The 24,743-nt window shown below is 35.6% G+C and overlaps 3 protein-coding genes across 3 annotated transcripts; 2 read left to right on the forward strand and 1 right to left on the reverse strand.

The window, feature by feature from the left end:
• The first annotated feature begins 3,543 nt into the window (after window positions 1–3,543).
• On the forward strand, window positions 3,544–4,715 carry LOC107840116 (50S ribosomal protein L25). Its single transcript, XM_016683851.2, has one exon. It carries the CDS (start codon window positions 3,677–3,679, stop codon window positions 4,430–4,432), a length of 756 nt encoding a protein of 251 aa, XP_016539337.2. The 5' UTR covers window positions 3,544–3,676; the 3' UTR covers window positions 4,433–4,715.
• Window positions 4,716–7,483: 2,768 nt separating this feature from the next.
• On the reverse strand, window positions 7,484–11,027 carry LOC107840117 (receptor-like protein kinase 7). The gene is made up of 2 exons (XM_016683853.2): window positions 8,220–11,027; window positions 7,484–8,120 (listed from the first exon to the last, which is right to left on the reverse strand). Exons 1-2 carry the CDS (start codon window positions 10,882–10,884, stop codon window positions 7,729–7,731), a joined length of 3,057 nt encoding a protein of 1,018 aa, XP_016539339.1. The 5' UTR covers window positions 10,885–11,027; the 3' UTR covers window positions 7,484–7,728.
• Window positions 11,028–14,141: 3,114 nt separating this feature from the next.
• Window positions 14,142–15,055, forward strand: LOC124886706. The gene is made up of 2 exons (XM_047395633.1): window positions 14,142–14,235; window positions 14,631–15,055. The coding sequence occupies exons 1-2, from the start codon at window positions 14,142–14,144 to the stop codon at window positions 15,053–15,055; spliced, it is 519 nt and encodes a 172-aa protein (XP_047251589.1).
• Window positions 15,056–24,743: the final 9,688 nt, after the last annotated feature.

A 24,743-nucleotide genomic window follows, 5' to 3' on the forward strand; every position in this document is an offset into this window, starting at 1 on the left:
TATACAACAAAAAAACACAACAAAGAAGTGAGTATTGTTTCTAGTCCTTCCTTCAACTATTCGTCTCCAATTCTTTTCTTTCTCCTTGATTTTTCGAATCTCTTCTTTCAACTTCTCCAATTTCATATTAATCCCATTATCATCGTGTTTTGATTCTTTAGGCTTGTCAACTTCTTCTGAATCTTCCTTGATTGATTTGCTCAATCCAATCAATTTCTCAACTTCATTGAAACAACAAGATTCAACTACCTTCTTGAGCTCACCTAATTTTTTAATTAGTTTAGGAATCACATATTTGGACCTCGGATCAATGTCTTCTGAATCCCTCCAATGCCAAAAATCGTAAGATCTTGAATCCTTCAAGGGTGACAAATAAAGAATCTATTAACCTCATTTCTCTTAATCAATTCTATCAAAATAACAAGAGAAAATGCAAAATTTGATACTTACCCCATAATAAGGACATGCCCAATATCTTCTACCGGGATTACTTGAAGTCCAAGATGTCTTCAAATGTAACAAAATTCCGTGATTACAATGAATAACTTGCTTCAAAGCAGAATCATTTTCCTCCGTACATAGTTTATTTAAGTTAACTGACTTCATTATTGTGTACTACAAGAAATTCATTTCAACAAATAAGATAAAGAGTAATTTAGCAAAAAATAAATAAATTAAAGGACACAAAGTAATTCAGAAATTCATTTTGAAAGCAATTCCTAATAAAACATAGAAAAAGTAATGAATGAGATTATACCTTAATACGGAAAGAGACGAAGCTAAAATCCATTCGATTTTATGTTTTTAAATCTCAAATTTATGCGGCTTAAACAAATTAAGGGAAAGCAATTTTATTCTTTGCATCACTTTCATGATTTGAAGAAATTTTGGACTGAAGATGAAGAAGGGGAGGATAAATTAGGGTTTTTTTTATAGAAAAATAGATATAACTGTTAGGGGGTTCAAACGGGTATTTAAAAGAAAGAGAAAAGAATTTAAAAAGACAAAAATGAGTTTTTACACGCTCAGCATCGCTTGTTTACACGCGGGCTGTTAAGGGGTTGAAATAATTCACTTTAAAGATGTTAAGGGGGTAAATAAACGAAAGTTAAGTTTAAGTGCTAAAGTGAGTTGGGAGGACAAGTTCAGAAGGAAAAATATGTCTTTTCCCCACATTTTTCTTAAATGCTTTGTATATTAATTATATTTGCCGTTTTAATGAGATATCAACTTCATGTAATTTTTTATTTCCTTTTTTTTTATGGTGTGATTTTTTAAGTTTGTTTTAGTATAATAGAAATATCTGAAAAAAAGCAGAATTATTTTTTATTTGCAAAATTATTTTTTGATCTTCACACATCTAAATGTAATTATAAACTATGATTTGTTAGAACTAAAAAAGTGATTCAAATGATGAGTTTTTTTATTTTATATTAGAATGCTCTAATTTATATGTTTAATTGACGTGATAACTTATTTTAAGAAACCTATTTATTTTTTAAGAAAATATTTTCTTTCCTACTAAACACATCCTAGGTCTAAAACACTTTTAATAACTGAAGTAAAACATAGGAAAAAAGATACCTTTTATCCATAACAATAAAACATATGTAGAATCTAAGTACTAACAACAAATGAACTCAATTGGTACACCTTGAACTCACCTAATTTAGTTCAACAAGGGTAAAAATATTATTTCAACAAGTTTATAATTTAATAATATAACTCAGCTTCTGAGTTGTTGTTAATATGCAAAGATTATATTAAATCTTTTAAAAGTCATTCAAGTTATACTAAATTCTAATGGATACGTGAAAATCACACATTGAAACAACAAAAACATTTTGTGTACGTGTAAAAATGTAAACTCATTTTTTATCTTCAAATGATCATCAATTATCACCCTTATTGGAGAAGCTTTATTTCAATAAGTAATATTTAATATCATACACTCTTTTTTTTCTTCTTTTAAATTAATCTGAGATTTAATCTAATTACTTTTTATAATTGCTTCACTTTAATTCATAACATAACTAATGTGAGTATAAACTATTCATTATTTTAAAAATTAATTAAGTTAATTATTTTTTATTTTTTTTATTTTAATATAATAAAAATTGAATGAAATTAGTGTGATAGAATCAAATAGTATATGTTAAATTGAACTAAAAATAATAAATAAAATAATTTATTGAATTATTATTTTTACTATTTAATAGAGCGTAAAAATATCAAGACAAATAAATGAATCAGATAGAATGCTTGAAAATTAAAGTAAAACTAAGTAGGTGATTGGTCATAAATATTATGCACAGTATTTTGAAATATATTTTCACTTTATTTTGGAATAATTTTTTGGCCATAAATATTTTGAAATACTTTTTACTGTTTTTGGATTTTCGAAAAACACCTCAAGAGTTGTTCTACTATCTTTGAATTCACTTTTTATACTTTTTAATTTATATGGATAAGAATAATATCTTATCTCCTTAATATAAATACGTTACTTACTTTTATTTATACACTGCAACAACAACAATATACCCAGTGTATTCCCACCTAATGGGGTCTGAGGAGGGTAGAGTGTACGCAGACCATACCACTACCTCAAGAGAAGTAGAGAGGTTGTTTCCGATAGACCCCCGGCTTAGGACCAATAACAGTATAACAAATACAAAAAGTAAGCGGATACAAACTAGTATGGTACACAAAACAAACTAACAGTATAACAAACACAAAAGATAAGTGCCTAATAAACTAGTATGGGATGCAAAAAAACCAACACCACTAACCCCAAAAACTACAGCCCCAACATTACGAACCAGAAACTCCAGACCCAAAGGAGCACTCCCCTATTACTACCGCCGCGCTCCCACCCCCTAACCCTCTACCCTAATCCGCGTCCTCCACACCTTCCTATCAAGGGTCATGTCCTCTGTAAGCTATAATTGCTCCATATTATGCCTAATCACTTCCTCCAATATTTCTTCGGTCTACCTCCAACCTGCCTAAAATCATCCATAGCCAGAGTCTCACGCCTCCGCACTGGAGCATCAAGGCCCCTCCTCATCACATGCCCAAACCAACGTAGCCTCACTTCTCACAACTTATCCTCTACCGAGGCAACTCCCACCTTCTCCCGAATAATCTCATTCCTCACCCTATCTTCGATAAAAAAATATTGCTCATAATATTTTATAAAAAAGGTCAATATGCTGACACTTATAATCTTAACGTATCCTCTTGTATAATTTTCACATAAAATTGAAAAATAGAAACACTAAAATTAGTTACTTAATTCAAGAAAATGAATTTGACTTGATGTTAAAATAAGTTTTTGAAGCATATTATATTTTAATTTTAATTTTAATTAGGGCAATTTAAGTTGTAAGCTATTATTTAATTTTATAAAAATAAAAAAATATAATTTTTGTAAAGTGTGATCTCTATTATTATTCTTTATTGTATTTATTTAAAAATATTAGCTTATTTTTTTATAAATTAATTATTGCCGATAAATATAGTTTAAAATGTAATATTGGCTACCCTTCATTATCTAGTCTTGTTTAACAATAAATGTGAGCGGAGCTCAAAACCCTCGTTAAGCCCCTCCGTCCCCCACTGGCCACTGGCACGCACATTCTCTCCGGCTCCTCCCTCAAATCACTTATAGAAAATGTTGATCCGACGCATTGTGCTTACCAAATCCCTCCACCATTTCCGTTTATTTAGCAACTCTGCCGCCGCCGCCGCCGCCGCCGTTGTACCAGATCTTGAAGATTTCCCAAAACCCAACCCTAAATACGATGAAACTATTCACGCCGTTGTTCGTGTCACTTCGGGCAAGAACATCTCTGCCAAAGAGAGGAAAGCTGGGCGAGTACCCAGCATAGTGTTTGAACAAGAGGATGGTCAACATGGTGGTAACAAAAGGCTCATATCTGTTCAGGCTAATCAGATTAGGAAGCTTGTTAACCATCTTGGTCGCTCACATTTCTTGTCCAGGTTGTTTGATCTTGAGGTTCGCCCTCACTTTGAATCTCCTGACCTTATTGAGAAGGTTCGAGTTCTCCCCAGAAAGGTTCATCTGGAAGCCGGTTCAGATGCGCCTCTTAATGTTACATTTATAAGAGCTCCATCAAGTGCTTTATTAAAGGTTGAGGTTCCTCTTGTATTTAGAGGAGAGGATATATCCCCCGGTTTGAAGAAAGGGTCCTATTTGAATATCATAAAGAGAACGGTAAAGTTTCTGTGCCCAGCGGATTTCATCCCACCCTACATCGACGTTGACTTGAGTGAGTTGGATGTCAACCAAAAGTTGGTAATGGGTGATCTGAGGGTTCATCCAGCTTTGAAGCTTATCCAACCAAAGGATCACCCTGTTGTCAAGATTGCGGGAGCAAGAGTTTCTGATCAAAAGAAATCGAAATGAATTTTACTGAAGCAATTGTCTGAAAATCTTAGCAAGCTTATTATGAAAGGTATGATTAATTCCGCAGCTTGGGAAATTGGCATTGCTGGCTGATGTTATTTACTGCAAGATCTTGTTCATTTGTTCTTGTTAAAATAGGATGATTAGGTGACAGTATCTCAAATTTTGGAATCAGCAGCTGAATTGTATGTCGAATTGGTTATACCCCAATAATTTTTCGCTTTGAAATTTCAAATCACGACGGCATTCTCTGCTAAAAAGAAAAAATACTATGGTTGTCGCTTCCTCTAGCCCCTCTGTACCATCCTCAATAATTGTTTTTTAGACAGCAATTCTATACCCTTCTAAGCTGAAGTTGGAACTTCGTAATTTTTCTCCTAAAGACAACGTCCTAGCCTCCTTTCAACAAATGCATCAGTCATGAATACTGGGTATCAGCTGGTAATTGAGCAATAGGATGTGCCCTTTGATGGATCCTTTTCACCAATTGATCCATCCTATTTTAATTCCACAGCTTGAGACATTGGCATTCCTGGCTGATGTTATTTACTTCAAGATCTTGTTCTTGTTAAAATAGGATGATTAGGTGATAGTATCTCAATTTTGGAATCAGCAGCTGAATTGTATTTCGAATTGGTAATGCCCCAATAATTTTTCGCTTTGAAATTTCAAATCATGATGGCATTCTCTGCTCAAAAAAAGAAAAACAATAAAACTCCATTAGTCAGGAAAGACTTCACCATATAAAAATGTGTTGTCGTGCGGCATACTCCGATCAAACTAATGATATTAGGTTGTCGTGCGTCATACTCCGATCAAACTAATGATTAGCGCGGTTGAATTGTGCTATGGTTGCCGCTTCCTCTTGCCCCTTTTTACCATCCTCAATAATTGTCTTTTTGACAGCAATTCTATATCTGTTCTAAACTGAAGTTGGTAACTTCGTAATTTATCGCCTAAAAACTATGTCTTAGCCTCCCTTCAACAAATGCAACCCCAAAGATTTTGTCCGATCAATCATGAATAGGATGAGTTGTAACAACTATAGGGGTATTAAGTTGTTGAGTCACACTATGAAGATTTGGGAGAGAGTGGTCGAGCGGAGATTGGGGAGGGTCGTGTCTGTTTCGGAGAATCAGTTTGGATTTATGCCTGGTCGCTCGACGACAGAGGCAATCCACCTGGTAAGGAGATTGGTGGAGCAGTATAGACAAAGAAAGAGGGATTTACACATGGTGTTCATCGATCTAGAAAAGGCGTATGATAAAGTCCCGAGGGAGATTCTTTGGAGATGCTTGGAGGTGAGAGGGGTCCCGGTGGCGTACATCAGAGCTATTAAGGACATGTACGATGGAGGGAAGACCCGAGTGAGGACGGCGGGAGGAGACTTAGAGCATTTTTCGATCGAGATAGGGTTGCATCAGGGATCGACTCTTAGTCCGTTCCTTTTTGCGTTGGTGATGGACTGTTGACGCGGAGTATCCAAGGCGAGGTGCCTTGGTGTATGTTATTTGCGGATGATGTAGTGTTGATTGATGAGATACGATGCGTGTGTGGGTGGGTGGGGGGGGTGAATGACAAATTGGAGGTTTTGAGGCAAACCCTCGAGTCTAAGGGGTTTAGGTTGAGTAGGTCCAAGATGAAGTATTTGAAATACAAGTTTAGTGACTCGAGGCGGGAGGACGAAGTGGTGGTGAGGTTGGTCTCCCAGGATGTTTGTAACAGAGATAGTTTTAAGTATCTTGGGTCTATGATCTAGGGGAATGGTAAGATTGATGAGGATGTTTCTAAACATATTGGAGCAGGTTGGATGAAATGGAGGCTCATCTCGAGAGTGTTGTGCGATAAGAAGGTGTCCATTAAGCTTAAAAGCAAATTCTATAGAGTGACAGTTCGTCCGGCCTTGTTGTGTGGAGCGGAGTGTTGTCTAGTTAAGCACGTTCACATCCAAAAATTGAAGGTGGCGAAAATGAGAATGTTGCGTTGGATGTGTGGGTTACTAGAGGGGACAGAGTTAGGAATGAAATTATATGGGATAAGGTGGGAGTGACTTCGGTGGAGGGTAAGATGCGGGAAGGTTGAGTTGGTTTGGGCATGTGATGAGGAGGGGCGCGGATGCCCCGCTTCGAAGGTGTGAGAGACTAGCGTTGGATGGCCTCAGGAGAAGAAGAGGTATGCTGAAGAAATACTGGAGGGAAGTGATTAGACATGACATAGAGCAGCTTCAGCTTACTGAGGACATGACCTTAGATAGAAAGGTGTGGAGGTCGAGGATAAGGGTAGAAGGCTAGTGTTAGTGTGTGGGTTGTAGCAAGTAGTCAGGAGGGTTCTTGTGTAGCCGGGTTAGTATCCATAGGACAGTGTAGATAGGTGTCTTTGGTATGTGAGTGTATGTCACTACTAGGTGGGTGTCCTATTTCTTATTTCTTAGTTTCTATTTTTCTTATTTCGCGTTGCTCTTATTTCCTGTATTCCATATTTCTGTGATTTTATTTTATTATTTCCTATTCTTTATTTCGGTTATGTCATCCATCCCCTTATTTACTATCTTGTATCTTGAGCCGGGGGTCTATCGAAAACAGCCTCTCTACTTCTTCGGAGGTTGCAGTATGGACGGCATACATCTTACCCTCCCCACACTCCACGCTGTGGGAATACATTGGGTTTGGTTGTTATTGTCGTTGTTGTAATCATGAATAGGATGCGCCCCGTGATGGATCCTTTTCACCAATTGATCCATCCCCTATTTTAGTGAAAAGTTGACCAAAATAATGCAACACATATTGTGTCTCGTATTTTCAGTCACAATGGTGGAGAAACTTGATGATATACAAAATTACACTATTTTGAACCAGAGAAAAATAAAATTGGTTGTAGGGTAGTATTATTGTTGTGAAAAAATAGGTCAATCATAATTCTGTCTTCATTGTTGACAAGAATACCATTTGAGGTATAAAATACCTCACGCTGGATGTATAGGAGCACACAAAAAAACGTTCTGTTACTAGCGAAGTGTACTTAGGAAAGTGGTGCGAAGCTAACAAGTGACAATTGTGATAAGAACATATCTATTCATATAGAATATGATCATCTGCTCAATTTCTATAAGTAATTTGGATGTGAAATACATTACTTGCTAATGCCAGAAGAAGTTTTATTAATCTAATTGTGAAAACTTTGGACAGCCTATTGCGGCAATTTCTTTCTTCATTATGTACACTAAGCATTCTTTCTGCGCTTGCAACAAAGTTCAATATTCTGCAAAATTCCTCTACTCTCAACAAGATAGTTCAACGTCACGACTTCCCATTAGTTAGCAAGTCCTTGTTCCTTCTAGCTTCATTCGGTGAATTCACAACTACATTTGTCAGCTTACAAGGCTCCGCTTCTTCTAGCATATGAACTACCATCCTCATGGAAGGTCTTAATGCTGGCGTCCTAGCTGTGCAATGAACTGCAATTCTAAGAACCTCAACAGCATCTTCTTTGAACCCCTCAAAAATGCTTGAATCCACCAAATCGATCATGCTAGTTTTGTTTCTTATCTTGCTACAAACCCATTGGACTATGTCACTGTTCTCCCTGTACTCCGCATCCACTGGCTTCTTTCCGGTCACCAATTCCATCAGCACCACCCCGAAGCTATAGACGTCACTCTTCTCAGTCACCTTGGTTGTGTAAGCATACTCTGTTGTGCCAAGCAGAGAAGAAAGAACAAAAATTTGAATTTGCCAAAAACTATTTTTAAGTGACAATGAAATGGAAAAGGGAAGAGAAAAATAGGTACCAGGAGCAATGTAGCCATGCGTCCCAGCAACAATCTGAGAAGAGTCCTTAGTCCCGTTGAGATGCAAAACTTTGGCTAGTCCAAAATCTGCAATTTTGGGCTTCATCTGTTCATCCAACAAAATGTTGCTAGACTTGACATCCCGGTGCATCACAGGTCTGTCATATCCGTGATGCAGATACTCGAGCCCCTGCGCAGCACCTAATGCGATGTCATATCTCACCAACCAATCCATCTTGACTTTCTGAGACGTGTGCAATCGGTCCCATAAGCTTCCATTAGGTAAGTATTCATAAACCAGCATATTTGAGTCCTCACTTGTGATGCTACAGTACAATTTGACAACATTGACATGCCTAATGGAACTTAACGTGGTCACCTCAGCATCATACTCCTTTGATCTGCCATTCTCCTTCACCAATATGGCTGAGCTGCTCCGGTAACTTTTATGGTCGCTAGAATCGGATTTCAAAATGTGTTTCACAGCTAACTGTTTTCCACAATTCAAGACTAATCTGTACACATTCCCTGAACCACCTGTACCTATCAAATTTTCTTGCTTCAATGCCTTTAAGACTTGATCTTCACTAAAGCTCAATACATGAAACTGTTTGATATCCCAAGAATCAAATCTCTTTACGGGCATATTCTGACTGTTGTGCTTAGACTTCACATACACGAAACATGTAAGTGACAGAACAAGAACAACTACCCCAGCTATCAAGCACAACATGACTGTCCTGTGGTCTCTGGATGTGTGAGAATCTGATGAACATGTCTTGAGACTACCAGAATTCTCACTACAGAGATCTGGATTTCCCAAAAAACTATTACTAAAAGCTTTTATTGATAAAGAGTCCGGTATGCTACCACTCAATCTGTTGTTTGACAAATCAAGAAGGCTTAATCTTAATGTCGAAAGGGTCACTGGAATTTGACCTGAGAGCCTGTTATCAGATAGATTAAGCGAGTTCAAGTCGGGCAAAGAGCCAAGACTTGCGGGAATGACACCAGAAAGTGAATTGCCAGCAAGATTAACTTCATTAAGAGAAACACATGATCCGATGGAATCCGGAAGACTTCCAGAAAACAAATTATACTCTAAATGAAGAGTATTAAGCTTCTTAAGTTCACCTATTGCTGCTGGAATATCACCAGAGAACTGATTCATGCTCAGATTGATGGCGACTAATGAAGAAACTTGTGATATTGTCTGTGGTAATTGACCACTGAACCGGTTGTAGGCTAGGAACAACTGTGCTAAAGACTTCGCTTCACCAACATTTGATGTCACTTGGCCATCAAATTGATTCAGTGTGAGATCAATGATGCCCAAATCTGGCAAACTCCAAATTCCGCTTGGGACGACTCCTGAAAGTGAATTGTTGCTAACCCGTAAACGCTTCAATGTCAAACAGTTAGCATAGTTTGAAGGTATCCCACCAGTGAACTTGTTCTGGAGCAGCAAAAGATCAGTCATATTCCCTTTCTTGCACATATCAGGTGGTATTGGACCAGTGAGCAAATTCTCAGAAACATCAATGTACAGAAATTCTGCCCATGATCCAATATTTTGAGGAAGAGAACCAGTAAACATGTTGGTGTACAGTGATAGTTCTTTAAGAAACTTGAAATCTCCAAATTCAACAGGAATCTCACCAGAAAACTGGTTTTCAAACAGCTGCAAAGATTCAAGAAGAGACAAGGACTTGAGCTCTGAAAGATCACCTTCAAGTTTGTTAGTTGAAGCATCAAGATTGACAAGGCTACTTAGATTCCCAAATCCCACAGGAAACTTTCCTGTGAGTTCATTAGCATAGAGCTCAAGCTGTTTAAGCTTAGTAAGTTTGGTTATTCCATTTGGGAAGTTGCCTGACAAGTTATTATATGAAAGCTCAAGATTTTCAAGCAGAGTGAGATTTCCAATACCTTCTGGAATTTGGCCCTCAATACTAGTATTTGTAAGGTAAAGCCAATATAACTTATCAAGATTCAAAATTTCAAGAGGAAATGGACTCTTATCAAATAAATTGTCACCCAAACTCAAGAAAGTTAGACTAGTAAGATTTCCAAGTGAACTCCAAGGAAATGAACCAGAGAATCCACTCTTATTGAGATTCAAGAACTCCAGTTGGCTTAAAGAAGACAAATTTGGAACTTCACCTGAAAAATGATTGTTACCCAAATCCAAATACCGCAACTTAGTACAGTTTTTCAAATGATCACTAACTCCACCATACAACAAGTTAGAACCAAGAGAAATCTTTTCTAGCGACTGCAAAGAGCATAATGAATCAAAAGAGACAACCCCTGATAAATTCTGTTCAGAAAGATTGATTTCCTGAACCAATTTTCTAGCAGAATCACAGGTAATTCCAATGAAGTTACAAATGTTGTTCTGAGGTGTCCACGTGTCGAAAAGTTGTGAACTTCGTGTGGTTTTCAGAGTAGCTTTGAATTGCATAAGGAGTTGTAGTTCATCTTGTTGATGAGAAAGAGAAACCAAGATGAAAAAACATAGAAATAAAATTGGACATGGCCGGAAAAAGTTGGCACTGACCGACATTTTTTTAGTTTGTTTGGCAGTAGGAAGAATAGGGAAGCAAGTTTGGTAGGCTATAACTTGACGTTTATGAGAATATTTTCTCAACAAGAGGGTGGCCATGAGGAAGTTTCCATATTCTTTGTATTCACACTTGACAAAAGATTCACATGCAGATTTGCAAGATTTGTATTTTATAATATGCTGGTCAAATATTATGCCGACTCTATTGATTTCAAGCTTTTACTACATCTCTCCGACTTGAATAATCAACAACGTCAAATCAAGTGGAATAAATACTAGTAGTATTTGGAAGTGAACTAGTGATAGAAAATTTATTTGAATTTTACGCAACTCTTAATAAAAAATTAATAAGGGGTGCAAATTAACTAATATGATTCTATTAAATTCATGTTAATATTGTTATTACCTATTGGAGTTAATTACTCTTCCATTAAATTACTAAGAGTAATGTTGGAAAAAAAAAGTCCAATTATCTCTTGATTCTTTAAACAATGCCAACTATTTTGAGACGGTTTTTAATAAACATGTCAAATAATATGAGACGAAGAAAGTATATTTTAATCGGTAGGAAATTTTACAAGAAACTAAATTTTAAGAAATGAGGTTCATTTGAAAAGAATGATCATAAAATAAATCTAACGTGGAGTGTAAATTAGGAGAAGGGGTTAATGACATTAACATTCTAATTAGTAGAGGTCATCCACATACTAAGAGCAATAATTGATATTTTGGGCTTTCTTTCCAACTACTTTCAAATCTCAATGGAAATTGGGAAGAAAGTATTTTAAGTTAACAAGTACTATAAATTATCACTACACTTAGCTATTTTTTCCCCCCAATATATGCAAACATAACATACATACATATATATTTTTTTCAATTTTGTGCTTTGCATTGGCAAAGTTAGAATTTTTCATCAAAGTCGTAAACTCATGATTGGATCTGTCATTATGTGCATAGTCTACCATGACTTAAGTAGGAAATTAGGAGGTAAAAAGGTACTTATTTCTTCGTATTAGTTGTAGAAAATAAGATGTTTGTCCCTTTTAATGAAATGATGGAGTTGAAAAGGAGAATAATGAGTACAACAAAACAGAGAGACAAAGTGATGACACAAAGCAAAACAAATAATGGCCGCTAAGCTTGACTTCACAGGCCACAGCTGCCATCTTTGAGGGAAAAAAAAAAAGAATACAGTATACAAATCAATTTTGCCACGGCTCCTTCAGCTATTACATTTCTTTTTGTTATTAAAAGAACTTTTTTTGTTATTTTAAAACTTGATGCTAATAATAGTAAGATTTTTGCAGTCTTGCTTTCTTTTTTGAACTTAGTTAAATGGAAATTTCTAAGTGATAATTCCACTACGTATGATTTATTATCTTTTCTACTCGTGATAATTTGTATCTACAACTTTATTCAGTCACCAACTTTAACCAGCAACATGACTAAGGTGCATGGATATACTCAAATAACTCTTGGTAGTTAACAATCAAATGTATTTTTTTAAATTCAAACTATATGTGTTCTTTTTTAGGATGAATGTGTCAGCATTTTAAATCAAGAAGTATGAAATATTACTTGATTTGTTATTCTTTGCTAACAAAAATAATGCGGATTTAGTGTCTTATATACTATGCATATTATATTTTTATTTGTGTTCACGTATTGAAGCAATGAACCCGTACGATATACAACTTACAAGATTTCAGATATTTATTTCAAATAACACTACATAAGTGTCGTTGTATTTTCACTTTCTAAGAATGCACTATTCATAAACCACATATTCGTTTTAATTAATCATCTCTCTTGATCAAAGGCGTATGTAGAATTACAGTTACAGATTCAATGAATTTATAACTTTTGACGTGAAATATAATTTACGTGTGAATTTTTTTTGTAGAATTGTGATAAATAATAGATATTAACTCATAACTTTAAAAATATAATAGGTTTAATACTAATAGTTTTAAAATTTAAACCCAAAATTTTAAATCTTGAATGTACCTCCACTCTGTTGTCTATTTCATACAAGTCAATGCTATAGTTCATGTTAGATGACTTCTTTCCATGTGTTACTTTAGACAAAAAAGGAGCGGTAGGTGAAACTTCTACAGTAATATTCAAATTATTGGAGCAAGTGAAATCTTTTATTGATTGAACAAATAGCAAATAATCAAAAATTCAGTAGCAAATTAGAACTTTCAGCTTATAATTCTTTCCGGGGAAATAATTTCTTTAACTGTGACATATTGTGGAATTATTAACAAATTTCAATTTTTTGCAGGCCTTACGGCAGTGTCACAATCGAAGTGAAAGAATGAAAGAACTACAATTAATGAAAAGTCAGTAGAAAGAATATGGAAAAATATATAAATAATACTAATTAGAATCTGATGCCTAACTAATATTATGAACATTTTGCGTCTACGTATCCATTTGATAGTGATCGTTAGTCACCATAAAAGCAAAAGCCAGGGAAAGAGATTTGCACATCTATCCAAATCTCAATACACAAAAAATTGATAACATTTGATGAAGATAATACATCATAATTTAAATAGTGTTCTTTTTGTATACTCTAATGTTAATGGTATGAGAAAAACACATGAAACCAAAACAAAAAAAAAAAAAAAAAAAAAAAAAAATGGGGAAAAGAGAACTAATGAATGCTAGTGGCCTAGTGGGTGTTTAGTTTTGTGAAGAATCTGATAAAACGTAACACATAATTGACTTATGATTAAGGCACAAAAAGTAAGTGGTTGGTATGAATAAATTAACTATTGATAATGCCTTATATTTTAGTTGGAAAAAGTATAACTTTGGGTACGGTTGATGCATCAATTATTCCTTAAATCAAAAGATTCGATGCATGTGCGTGTTGGTTAAGACTTACTAAAATGGCTCGAATTTAGACATTTGCGTTAGATATTAAATAATATGTTAGGTATGTCCATGTGAATATATCAAGGCATTCTTGTTAAACAAGATACACAAAGACAATCTTGTAAGATAAGTTTTCAACTATATTGGCTTGGTGAAGAAGTTTTGTAATTTGGCTATATATGGCCTTCTATTGTACATTGTAAGAGATAAGAATAGGAATAAGAAAAGAACTACTACTATCTTCATTTTCTCTGTTAGTATTTCACCATTAAGTTTAATATTTTGCTTTAATTATTTAATACGTTATCAATACGAGTCTCTGCAAAAAAATTTCAACAATATTTAAAGGTTAGTATTTAGTTTTCTTAAATAATGTCTAATATTTCCAAACGCGAATTTAGTGCCCTAGATATATCGGACAAAACTTATATGTCCTGGCATTAGATGCCGAAATACATTTAAATATAATGGGTCTAACAGACACCATAAAAAATGACAATAAAGCATCAAATCAAAATAAGGCCAAGGCCATGATATTTCTTCGTCATCATCTTGATGAAGGTTTAAAAATGAATACCTCACGATTAAAGATTCCTTTATATTGTGGAACAGTTTAAAAGAAAGATATGATCATCTTTAGTCATTCTTCCACAAGCTCGTTATGAATGGACCCATTTGAGGTTACAAGATTTTAAAAATATAACTAATTATGATTCTGCGATGTTTAGAATTAAATCACACTTTAATTTATGTGGGGAAGATATCACAGACCACGACATGTTAGAGAAAATATTCTCTACTTTTCACGCCTCGAGTATGCCCTACAGCAGCAGTATCGAGAAATGAATTTTAAAAAATATTCTGAATTGACTTCTCATCTTCTTGTTGCTGAACAACATAACGACCTTTTAATGAGAAATCATGAAAGTCGACCTGCTGGTACTCTCCATTCCCAGAAGTGAATGCGGTAAATTTTCTCCCAACTAGGTGTGAAAGAAGTTCTGACCTCAGTCGTAGTGATGGTCGAGGTCGTGGTCGTGACAGGTATTTTAATCATGGTGATTACCTTGCAATAAATAATAATCCTCAGCACCAGCAGTACAAAAAGAAGGGGGAAGCTCCTGAAGCAGCGCCAAGGACGAACTCTGAAAGTAGATGTTATCGATGTGGAGGAAAGAGGCACTTGTCGCGTACCTATCGTACGCCAAAGCATCTGGTAAAACTCTATCAGGATTCCCTTAAAAGGATAGAAAATGATGTTGAAACAAACTTTCACCTTGAAGATAGCGTTGAGCCCATGGACTTGGAAGTTTCAGATTTCTTTGCAATTTTTGAAGAACATGTAAATCTCCCTGTAGGTGATAATCATGAAATAGTCTGATTATGTTAATTTTATGTTAAAGTTGTATTAGTTTACTTTTCTGTCATTTACTAATCTTGTATATAAATAAAATTTATATAATATGTTATGTGCTAGTAATGTTACGACGATTTCTGGTAATTCAAAATTAATTCAAGGCTCCAAAAGAGCTACTATATTTCTATCTAAGGGGACAAAATTAATTATAGAAGAAACATTGTTCTCTTCTAAATCCCTATGAAACTTATTGAGTTTTAAAGATATCCGTCGAAATGGATATCATGCTGAGATAATAAATGAAATGAATGCCGAATATCTTGGCATTATCAAGACTGTCTCAGGTCAAAAACAAATGTTGGAGAAATTACTAACTTTGTCTTCCGGCTTATATTATGCTGAAATTAGTACAATTGAAGCACACTCTATCGTAAACCAGAAGTTTACCGATCTAAATACATTTGTGCTTTGGCATGATCGAATGGGCCATCCTGGCTCAATAATGGTGAGACGAATAATTGAAAATTCAAAAGGACATCCATTAAAGAATCTGAAGATTCTTAAAACTGATGAATTTTCATGTGCTGCTTGTTATCAAGGCAAACTGATAACTAGGCCATCGACACTAAAAGTTAGCATCGAATCCCCTCAGACGTATACATGAGGATATATATGGTCCTATTCACCCACCTAGTGAGACATTTAGATATTTTATGGTCCTAATAGACGCATTTTCAAGATGGTCGCATGTGTGCCTCTTGTCATCTCGCAACCTAGCGTTTGCGAAATTATTGGCACAAATAATACGATTAAGGGTGCAGTTCTCAGGTTATCCCATTAAGGCTATCCGCCTCGATAATGCCGAAGAATTTACATCCCAAGCTTTTGATGATTATTGTATATTAGTTGGGATACGAGTTGAACATCCAGTAGCTCATGTTCATACTCAAAATGGCCTTGCTGAGTCATTTATTAAGCGCCTACAATTAATAGCAAGACCATTACTTATGAAAACGAAATTGCCCACTACTGTTTGGGGTTATGCTATCTTACATTCAGAATCACTTGTTCGTCTCAGGACAACTCATTATAATAAGTACTCCCCGTTACAATTGGTCCTGGGTCATGAGCCAAATATTTCCCATCTATGAATTTTTTAATGTGTTGTCTATGTGTCAGTTGCACCACCTCAGCGTACTAAGATGGACCCCCAGAGAAGGTTAGGAATATATATTGGGTTTGAGTCACCCTCTATAATTCGCTACCTTGAACCATTGATGGGAGATTTATTTACTGCTCGATTGGCAGATTGTCGATTTGATGAAACAAATTTTCCATAATTAGGGAGAGAAAAACATGAACTTAAAAGAGAAATTGTATGAAAAGTTTCATTATTATCTCATTTTGATTCACGTACTCCCACATGTGAAAGTGAGATCCAGAAATCATTCACTTATAGAAATTAGCAAATCAAATGCCAGATCCATTTACTGATTTGAAAAAGATAACCAAGTCACATATCCCTGCAGCGAATGTGTCTGTCTGAATTGAAGTTCCAAAAGAACCACTTTCTAATGTAATAGCTTCTAAATCCAAACACGCCTGAAGCGTGGTAGGCCTTTGGGTTTAAAGGACAAAAATCCTAGAAAAAAGAGCGCAAAAAATGATAAAGATAATATTATAAAAGATTTTCCTGAAGAGACCCAAAATCTGATTAATCCTGATATTCCTGAAGAAATCAGAGAACCCGAGACTCAAGTGAAAGAAGAACTTTCACTAAGTCCTACTAATGATGAGGTAAATTTAGATCGATCAAAAATTATGGTGGATAATATTTTTGCATATAATGTCGCACTAAATATCATGCAAGACAATGATAACCTTGAACCTCTATCTGTCGAAGAATGTCGATGAAGAAAAAATTGGCCAAAATGGCAAGAGGCGATTCAATCTGAATTGAACTCACTTGCTAAACAGGAGATTTTTGGATTTGTAGTCCAAATACCAGATGGTGTAAAACCAGTCGGCTATAAATGGGTCTTCAAACGTAAAAGAAATGAGAAAAATAAAATTATAAGATACAAGGCACGCCTTGTTGCACAAGGATTCTCTCAAAGACCCGGTGTCGATTATAAAGAAACATATTGACCTGTTATGGATCCAATAACATTTCGATACCTCATCGGTCTAGCTGTATATGAAAATCTTGAAATTCATCTAGTGGATGTGGTTACAACTTATCTTTATTGTTCACTTGATAATGATGTTTACATAAAAATTTCAGAAGGATTAAAACTGCCTGAAACATATAGTTCAAAGTCTCGTGAATTATATTCAATTAGATTACAAAGATTGTTGTACAGACTAAAACAATCAGGGCGTATATGGTATAACCGCCTAAGTTAGTATTTGAAAAGCGAAGGTTACATAAATGATGTCATTTGTCCTTGTATTTTTATTAAGAAACGACATCAAGATTTGTTATACTCGCTGTTTAAGTGGATGATATAAATCTCATTGGGACTCCAGAAGAGGTCCAAAAGGCAATTGTATATCTAAAGAAAGAATTCAAAATGAAAGATGTTGGAAAGACAAAACTTTGTCTAGGTCTACAAATTGAACATTTAGCAGACGGGGTCTTCATTCTCAAACTGCCTATACTGAAAAGGTTTTTAAAAATTTTTACATGGACAAAACATATCCATTAAGTATTCCAATGGTTGTCCGATCACGCGAAGTGAGTAAAGATCAATTTTGACCTCTGGAAGAGGGTGAAGAGATTCTTGGTTCCAAAGTACCATATCTCAGTGCTATTGGTGCACTTATGTACCTCGCTAATGCAACAAGGCTGGATATAGCATTTTCTGTTAATTTGCTAGCAAGGTATAGTTCTTCACCTACGCGAAGACACTGAAATGGAGTTAAGTATATATTGAGATAACTAAAAGGGACTATTGATATGGGTCTATTTTATACTAACAAATCTAGTCCAGATCTTGTTGGTCATTGTAATACCCCACAAAATCGTGTGTCAAATTCAGCTCATAAAGCTCCATGAAAGATCCCAAGACTTAGAAAAATTTTGCTAAGTGTTCAAGATTCAACACTTAGTCTTATTTTAGACCTCCAAACTTCGGAGATTTATTTGTCGATCTTTCCGACATCCGTTTTTCAATATTCAAGTTGCGCTACGATCGAAAAAGCTTGTAGTATATCTCGAGTGAGTTTCAAAATTTTTGGAGTAGCCTAAGGGCACGTTTGGGTGCCCAAAATAGAAGCCCCGGGCAATTAGCCCGCGCCGCCTGCTAACTCCAGTGCTTGCCCAGTTTTTTTTCCAGTATTTTAGTGTCAACTTCAAACGATCATAACTCCCTGTATATAATAAATTGTGAGAGCTGCTATATATCAAATGAAATCTATGAGAGTATTCTTTTCAATGCAATTGGTTTCATCCAATTTGGGCATCTAAGTAAAAAGTTATGATCAATTTACTTCAGCCTGTCAGACAGTCAACAGAGGGACAACTGTATCTTTTTCTCTTTTCTTAAGGGCATTTTGGTCATCTCCCACCCTATATATACCCATAAACACGAAATTAACCCCATTTTCAACCAAAATACAATCTTTTCTTCTATTTTCTCTCAAGAACAAGAAGATGGTCTTCAATTGGGGATTTAATTTCAAGAATCTTTCCATCAATCTTCCAGAATCACGAACTAAGGTATGCATGTGTTGATTTATGGATTCCTTTCATCCATAAAGCTTAAAAAAATCATCTTCTAAATTATGTATTATGATATTTATGATGTTGATGGTTGATGATCATGTTGTTGAAATTTGATGATGCCCAAGATGGGATCTTAGTATGTTTGTATGAAACTATGATGGTATATGATGTATAAACATGTGAAATTGGGGGTTGAATACTTGTAATCTTGATGAATCCACCTATGTTAAATATTTGCATGTAAGGTGTTTGTGAAAATACCTAAGAGACTAGAAATCATGCTTTTATGACATAATAGGTCCTAAATGACTAGTCCATGTTCTATGCTTATGTTCAACATGATTTCCATGCAAATTGTTACGCATTGTTGTTGTAATATGGAATGCTCATGAAATTGAATTTATGCAAATATTTACATGTTATATGCATTCCCTTTTCATGATCAAGAATATGATAGCCATGTATAGTATGAAATCCCCTACTTTTGATATTGTTAATTGTGGACTCTATTCTTATGATCAAGTCAGTCATGTGTGTCAGTTTCCTTCCATCAAGTCCTGGGGGTACTTGTACCCAAAAAATATAGCTGTGTGCCTAGAGCCATGTCATGTTGTCACGATATTCTCAGTCAAGCCATGCTCAGTAGAATTCAATTAGTCATGTGACTCAGGAAATCTCAGTAATCTCATGAACAAAGTCAGTTACTAGACACCAGTAGTAATTCTGTCAGTCAATGGAAATTCAATAAACTCAATACCAATCCAGTTCTACTCAGTACTTAGTAACTTCAGTTCTCTCAGTCAGTCGTCAGATCTCAGTAGTATTTTGTCAGTCAATGAAACTCATTAAATTTAGCTTAGCTCAGCTAAGCAACGCTATCAGTCCAGTTAATCAGTTCAGTTAATCAGTTCAGTCAATCATGCTTAGTGTCTATTCAGATGGGAGTAGAAGTTAGCACCGAGTGAACCCAAGGATGGAAACACACACTGTCAGATGAGGGTGTGATTCTTAGAAGCAGTCCTTGCGTTCCAGAACTATATAGCCAGCATAGGTTGAGACATCAATACCCGTCAGTTGAGGGTAGATGAGGTGGCTTAACCTGTCAGATGAGGGTTCCCACCGTTCTTATTAGAGTACCTACTAGATGAGGGTCACTCACAGCTTGTCCTTACCAGTGGCTCGGTATTGACACCCTTCCAATCAGGGCAGAGATTGGACCCCAACTTAGCTATTATAGCGTATTTGGGGCATGTTAGTTAGATAACTACTTTCCACAGTTTCAGTATCAGTCTCAGTAAAAGAACTTAGATAGTTCTTCAGGATATCAGAATTGACAGATACAGTCAACTTAGATACAGTACGGAACTCAGCTAGTTCCATCAGATTCAGGACTATCAGATGCAGTCATTCATGCTATCAGTTATCAGTACTCATGTTATCAGATATATCAGTTATCAGAATTCAGTTATCAGTCATGATATGTTATCAGTAAATACATGTCATCTGTATTCATACTCAACAGTCATGTTATCACGAACTCAATCACAGGATTGTCAGATACAGTCAATTAGACCAGTCCTTCACAATCAAGACTGCCAGAAACAATCATTCATTTATCAGTAATAAAGTATTAGTCTCCTAGTATTCAGTAATATAATATCAGTTCCTTACTTATTAGTGATTCACAGATCAATATTAGTAAACACAGTCATTTAGTATCTCGGAATTGATAAACTCATGTTGTTAGTATTCATACTCAGTAGGCAGTATTGTCACGAGTTCAGTAGCAGTTACTTATGTATGTATGTGTTCTCACATTCATATCAGTCAGCATTATTCATACATATAAACCCTTTGCATTTAGCCTACATCACTCGTATACTCAGTACTCTCAGTTCTACTGACGCATTCACACTATGGTGCTTTCTTTTATGTTACACCATAGGTTCAGATACATGATTTCCAGACCAGTAGTAGCAGTGGCATCTTAGCTGTCAGAGTTTCAGTAATGAGTCCTCGTCTCTCGAGGGCATGATCATTACTTATGTTATGGTTTATTTCAATTCAGGTTTGCTAGTCAGAGTTAGTTGGGGACATATCCCATCATCTCTCTATTCAGATAGTCATGTTAAAGGATTTTCAGACTAGTATGTTCAGACTTCAGATAGTATTACAGTTGTTTTGGGTATTCTATACCCCACTCTCATGTTATGATTATTTCGTTTTGAACCTTATGGCCTTACAGTATTATGTATTCCGTATTTATGTTCTATATTATGCAGTGTACAGGTACAGATATCATCCATGAGTTAGCTTGTGGTCCCTCGGGGTCATGGGCACCGTGTAGCGTTCTAGTTCCGCAAATTGGGGCGTTACAAACTTGGTATCAGAGCTTAAGGTTCAACAGTGTCCTAGAAAATATGAAAGCCGCATCTAGTAGAGTCTTGTACATGCGTGTTTTATGCACCACGCTTATGTGCAGGAGGCTATGAGGTGTTTAAGAAATAGTTTCCCTTTTTTTATGTCTCAGACCGTGCTAAAGAAAGGTTTTTTAAGAAAACTCATGTAGATTCTCATCATGCTCCACGCATGTCAACTCCACCTTACTTTCAAGGTAACAGAAATAGTGAGTTCAAGGTACTAAAGACAGGGCTTTCTCAGACAGTCCCTACCGTCAGTTATGGGATTGGCTACAGACTCGGCAATGCCCTATCAATCCAGTTCTGTTCCAAAGTTATATACACTTCCTTCATGATCATGAGAACTCCTTCTCACACCCAAATCTGGATATGCCATCAGATCCCTTCTCAGAATTCTATGATAGCATAGACCTAGAGTTAGAAGCTTGAACTCAAAAGCTTAGTAGTAGTAGAGTTAGAATAGTATTATTCAAATTTATCAAATCATGTATTCATGGGGATACTTATACCAATCAGTAGGATTGAACAGTGCAAGAAAGAATGTAAGTCTATTAACTTAAAATTAGGTATGAAAGTGTGGATGTGATGTTAGTAGTATATGAGGAAACTGCAGCAGATGATGTGTTTAGTTAGACAGGCAGGTGTCGAACAGAATGTAAGTATGTGATAGTAGATCAAGTGACCAAGTCAGACTCTCAGATTCTAGTAGTAGTACCAAATGTATAGAAAAGCAGTAAGGGAAGACGATTCCCAACCCATCCTCTTCTCAGTACAAAGATTTGTACTTCAGATATTACGAAATCCACTCAGGTCTTACATATCAACTCTAAGGTCACGAACCACGATTATGCACTTTTCCATAAATCATGTACGATTTCAGTTCCCAGTATAAAATATCTCTGTTTACCCTACAGTATGAATCAATTCCATGAACACAGTTTATGTTCACACGTTTTCCATAGAATCGTGTACGCTTTCAGTTTCCAGCATAGGGAGTCATATCTAAATCACTCAGTGTCACGAATCATGTCTCACAAATACAAAAATATGAAACTTAGGTCATGCAGCTCATGACTCATGTACACATGTCACTCTTTACAGTATACTCAATTTTCATGACTCATGCTTTGCCCCTATAGATCAGATAAATTCAGATTATGTCATGTATACTCTTAGTTCATACCTTCTTGGTAAAAAAACATGTTGTTGATATTCTATTTCTCATAGTTTCAGTCATGTTTCAAGATTAGCTAGTATCCATTCATACTTCAGTTCCTCCTGATTTAACCCTTCAGTCAGCTCTCTTTATGAAAACAGTGTAGTGATGAGCAGTTGCTTAGATAGGAGAGAGAAAATATTTCATGTTAAGAGAAGATTGTTGCATGCTTATTTTATAAAAGGGTGTAGTATTAATGATAGGCTTGAATGTAACTATTCCAAGATAGAGTATCCTAGTAGTTGCGAGTCTAACCCAGTTCATGTATCAGGCCTCAGTTCCAGATATCAGATAATTATGTCACGATTTAGTTCCTACATGCCTTGTGCATCGCCTTAGTTTTCCTCAATATTTCAGTAAAGGCAGTCCAACATTCTTCAAAGGACATAGTGTCCTAAGGGGGAGATACACTTTAATCCCTCAAACTGTTATGACATAAACATATCGGCCTCTCTTCGCGTCATGAATCCAGCTTAGAGGAAGGGTTACTTATAAGATGGCCTTCTAACTCTAAATCTCAGTCGTAAGCCATGTACTCAATGGCTCAATTTAATCCAAGATATGATACTCCATCCATGTCATGCATTATAGACTCAGTTCAGTTTATGTATCATGTTCTAGGCTCAGTTACGTCCTCATGTTCCCGCTCTTGCATATTAAGTAATTGATCTCAGACTCATCGGTATTTTCAGTTCAAGGTAACAGTCTTTCTTAAACTTACTCGTTCTCATATTCAAATTTTAGTACCAAACTTGGTATTTAGTTCCATGCCCAGTTTTTAGTTCAAACTTGGTATCTTTTACTATTGCATGTTCAGTCGCATGTTCACGAGCCAGTTCAGTCATATATTCACATATCGGATATGCGTGATTATCTTATCAGTGCTTTCAGTCATGCATTCATGTATCATGTCAGACATATAATCATGCATCAGATATGCATGGATTCAGCTTGTCAGTTATGTATCAGATATGCATTCTCATTTTGAGAAACTCAGTTCATCAGAGCACATAGTCCTTCATTTATAAATCAGTATAATATGCTCAGTTTTCATTCATGTCAGTCATGAACACATGTCTCAGTAGTGAATGTCTTGTACGTACTCCAGTTTATCAATTTTCCCCTCTCAGTCAGTCTCATTCAAGGACGAATGTTCCCAAGGGGGAGATATTGTAATACCCCACAAAATCGCGTGTCAAATTCAGCTCGTAAAGCTCCATGAAAGATCCCAAGACGTAGAAAAATTCTGCTAAGTGTTCAACATTCAACACTTAGTCTTATTTTAAACCTCCAAACTTTAAGGATTTATTTGGCGACCTATCCGACATCCGTTTTTCAATTTTCAAGTTGCGTTACGATCGATAAAGCTCATAGTATATCCCGGGTGAGTTTCAGAATTTTTGGAGTAGCGTAAGGGCACGTTTGAGTGCCCAAAACAGAAGCCTCGGGCGATTTGCCTGCGCCGCCTGCTAACCCAGTGCTTGCCTAGTTTTTTTCAGCATTTCAGGGTCAACTTTAAACGATCATAACTCCCTGTATATAATAAACTGTGAGAGCTTCTATATATAAAATGAAAGCTATGAGAGTATTCTTTCCAATTCAATTGGTTTCATCCAATTTGGGCATCTAAGTAAAAAGTTATGATCAATTTACTTCAGCTTGTCAGACAGTCAACGGAGGGATAGCTGCGTCTTTTTCTCTTTTCTTAAGGGAATTTTGGTCATCTCCCACCCCATATATACTCATAAACACGGAATTAACTCCATTTTCAACCAAAATACAATTTTTTCTTCCATTTTCTCTCAAGAACAAGGAGATGGTTTTCAATTGGAGATTTAATTTCAAGAATCTTTCCATCAATCTTCCAAGAATCACGAACTAAGGTATGCATGTGTTGATTTATGGATTCCTTTCATCCATAAAGCTTAAAAAAATCATCTTCTAAATTATGTATTATGATATTTATGATGTTGATGGTTGATGATCATGCCCAAGATGGGATCTTAATATGTTTGTATGAAACTATGGTGGTATATGATGTATAAACATGTGAAATTAGTAGTTGAATACTTGTAATCTTGATGAATCCACCTATGTTAAATATTTTCATGTAAGGTGTTTGTGAAAATACCTAAGAGACTAGAAATCATGCTTTTATGACATAATATGTCCTAAATGACTAGTCCATGTTCTATGCTTATGTTCAACATGATTTCCATGCAAATTGTTACGCATTGTTGTTGTAATATGGAATGCTCTTGAAATTGAATTTATGCAAGTATTTACATGTTATATGCATTCCCTTTTCATGATCAAGAATATGATAGCCATGTGTAGTATGAAATCCCC

This window comes from Capsicum annuum, chromosome 8 (assembly GCF_002878395.1).
Source record: "Capsicum annuum cultivar UCD-10X-F1 chromosome 8, UCD10Xv1.1, whole genome shotgun sequence".
In the NCBI taxonomy this organism is placed as follows: Eukaryota; Viridiplantae; Streptophyta; class Magnoliopsida; order Solanales; family Solanaceae; genus Capsicum; species Capsicum annuum.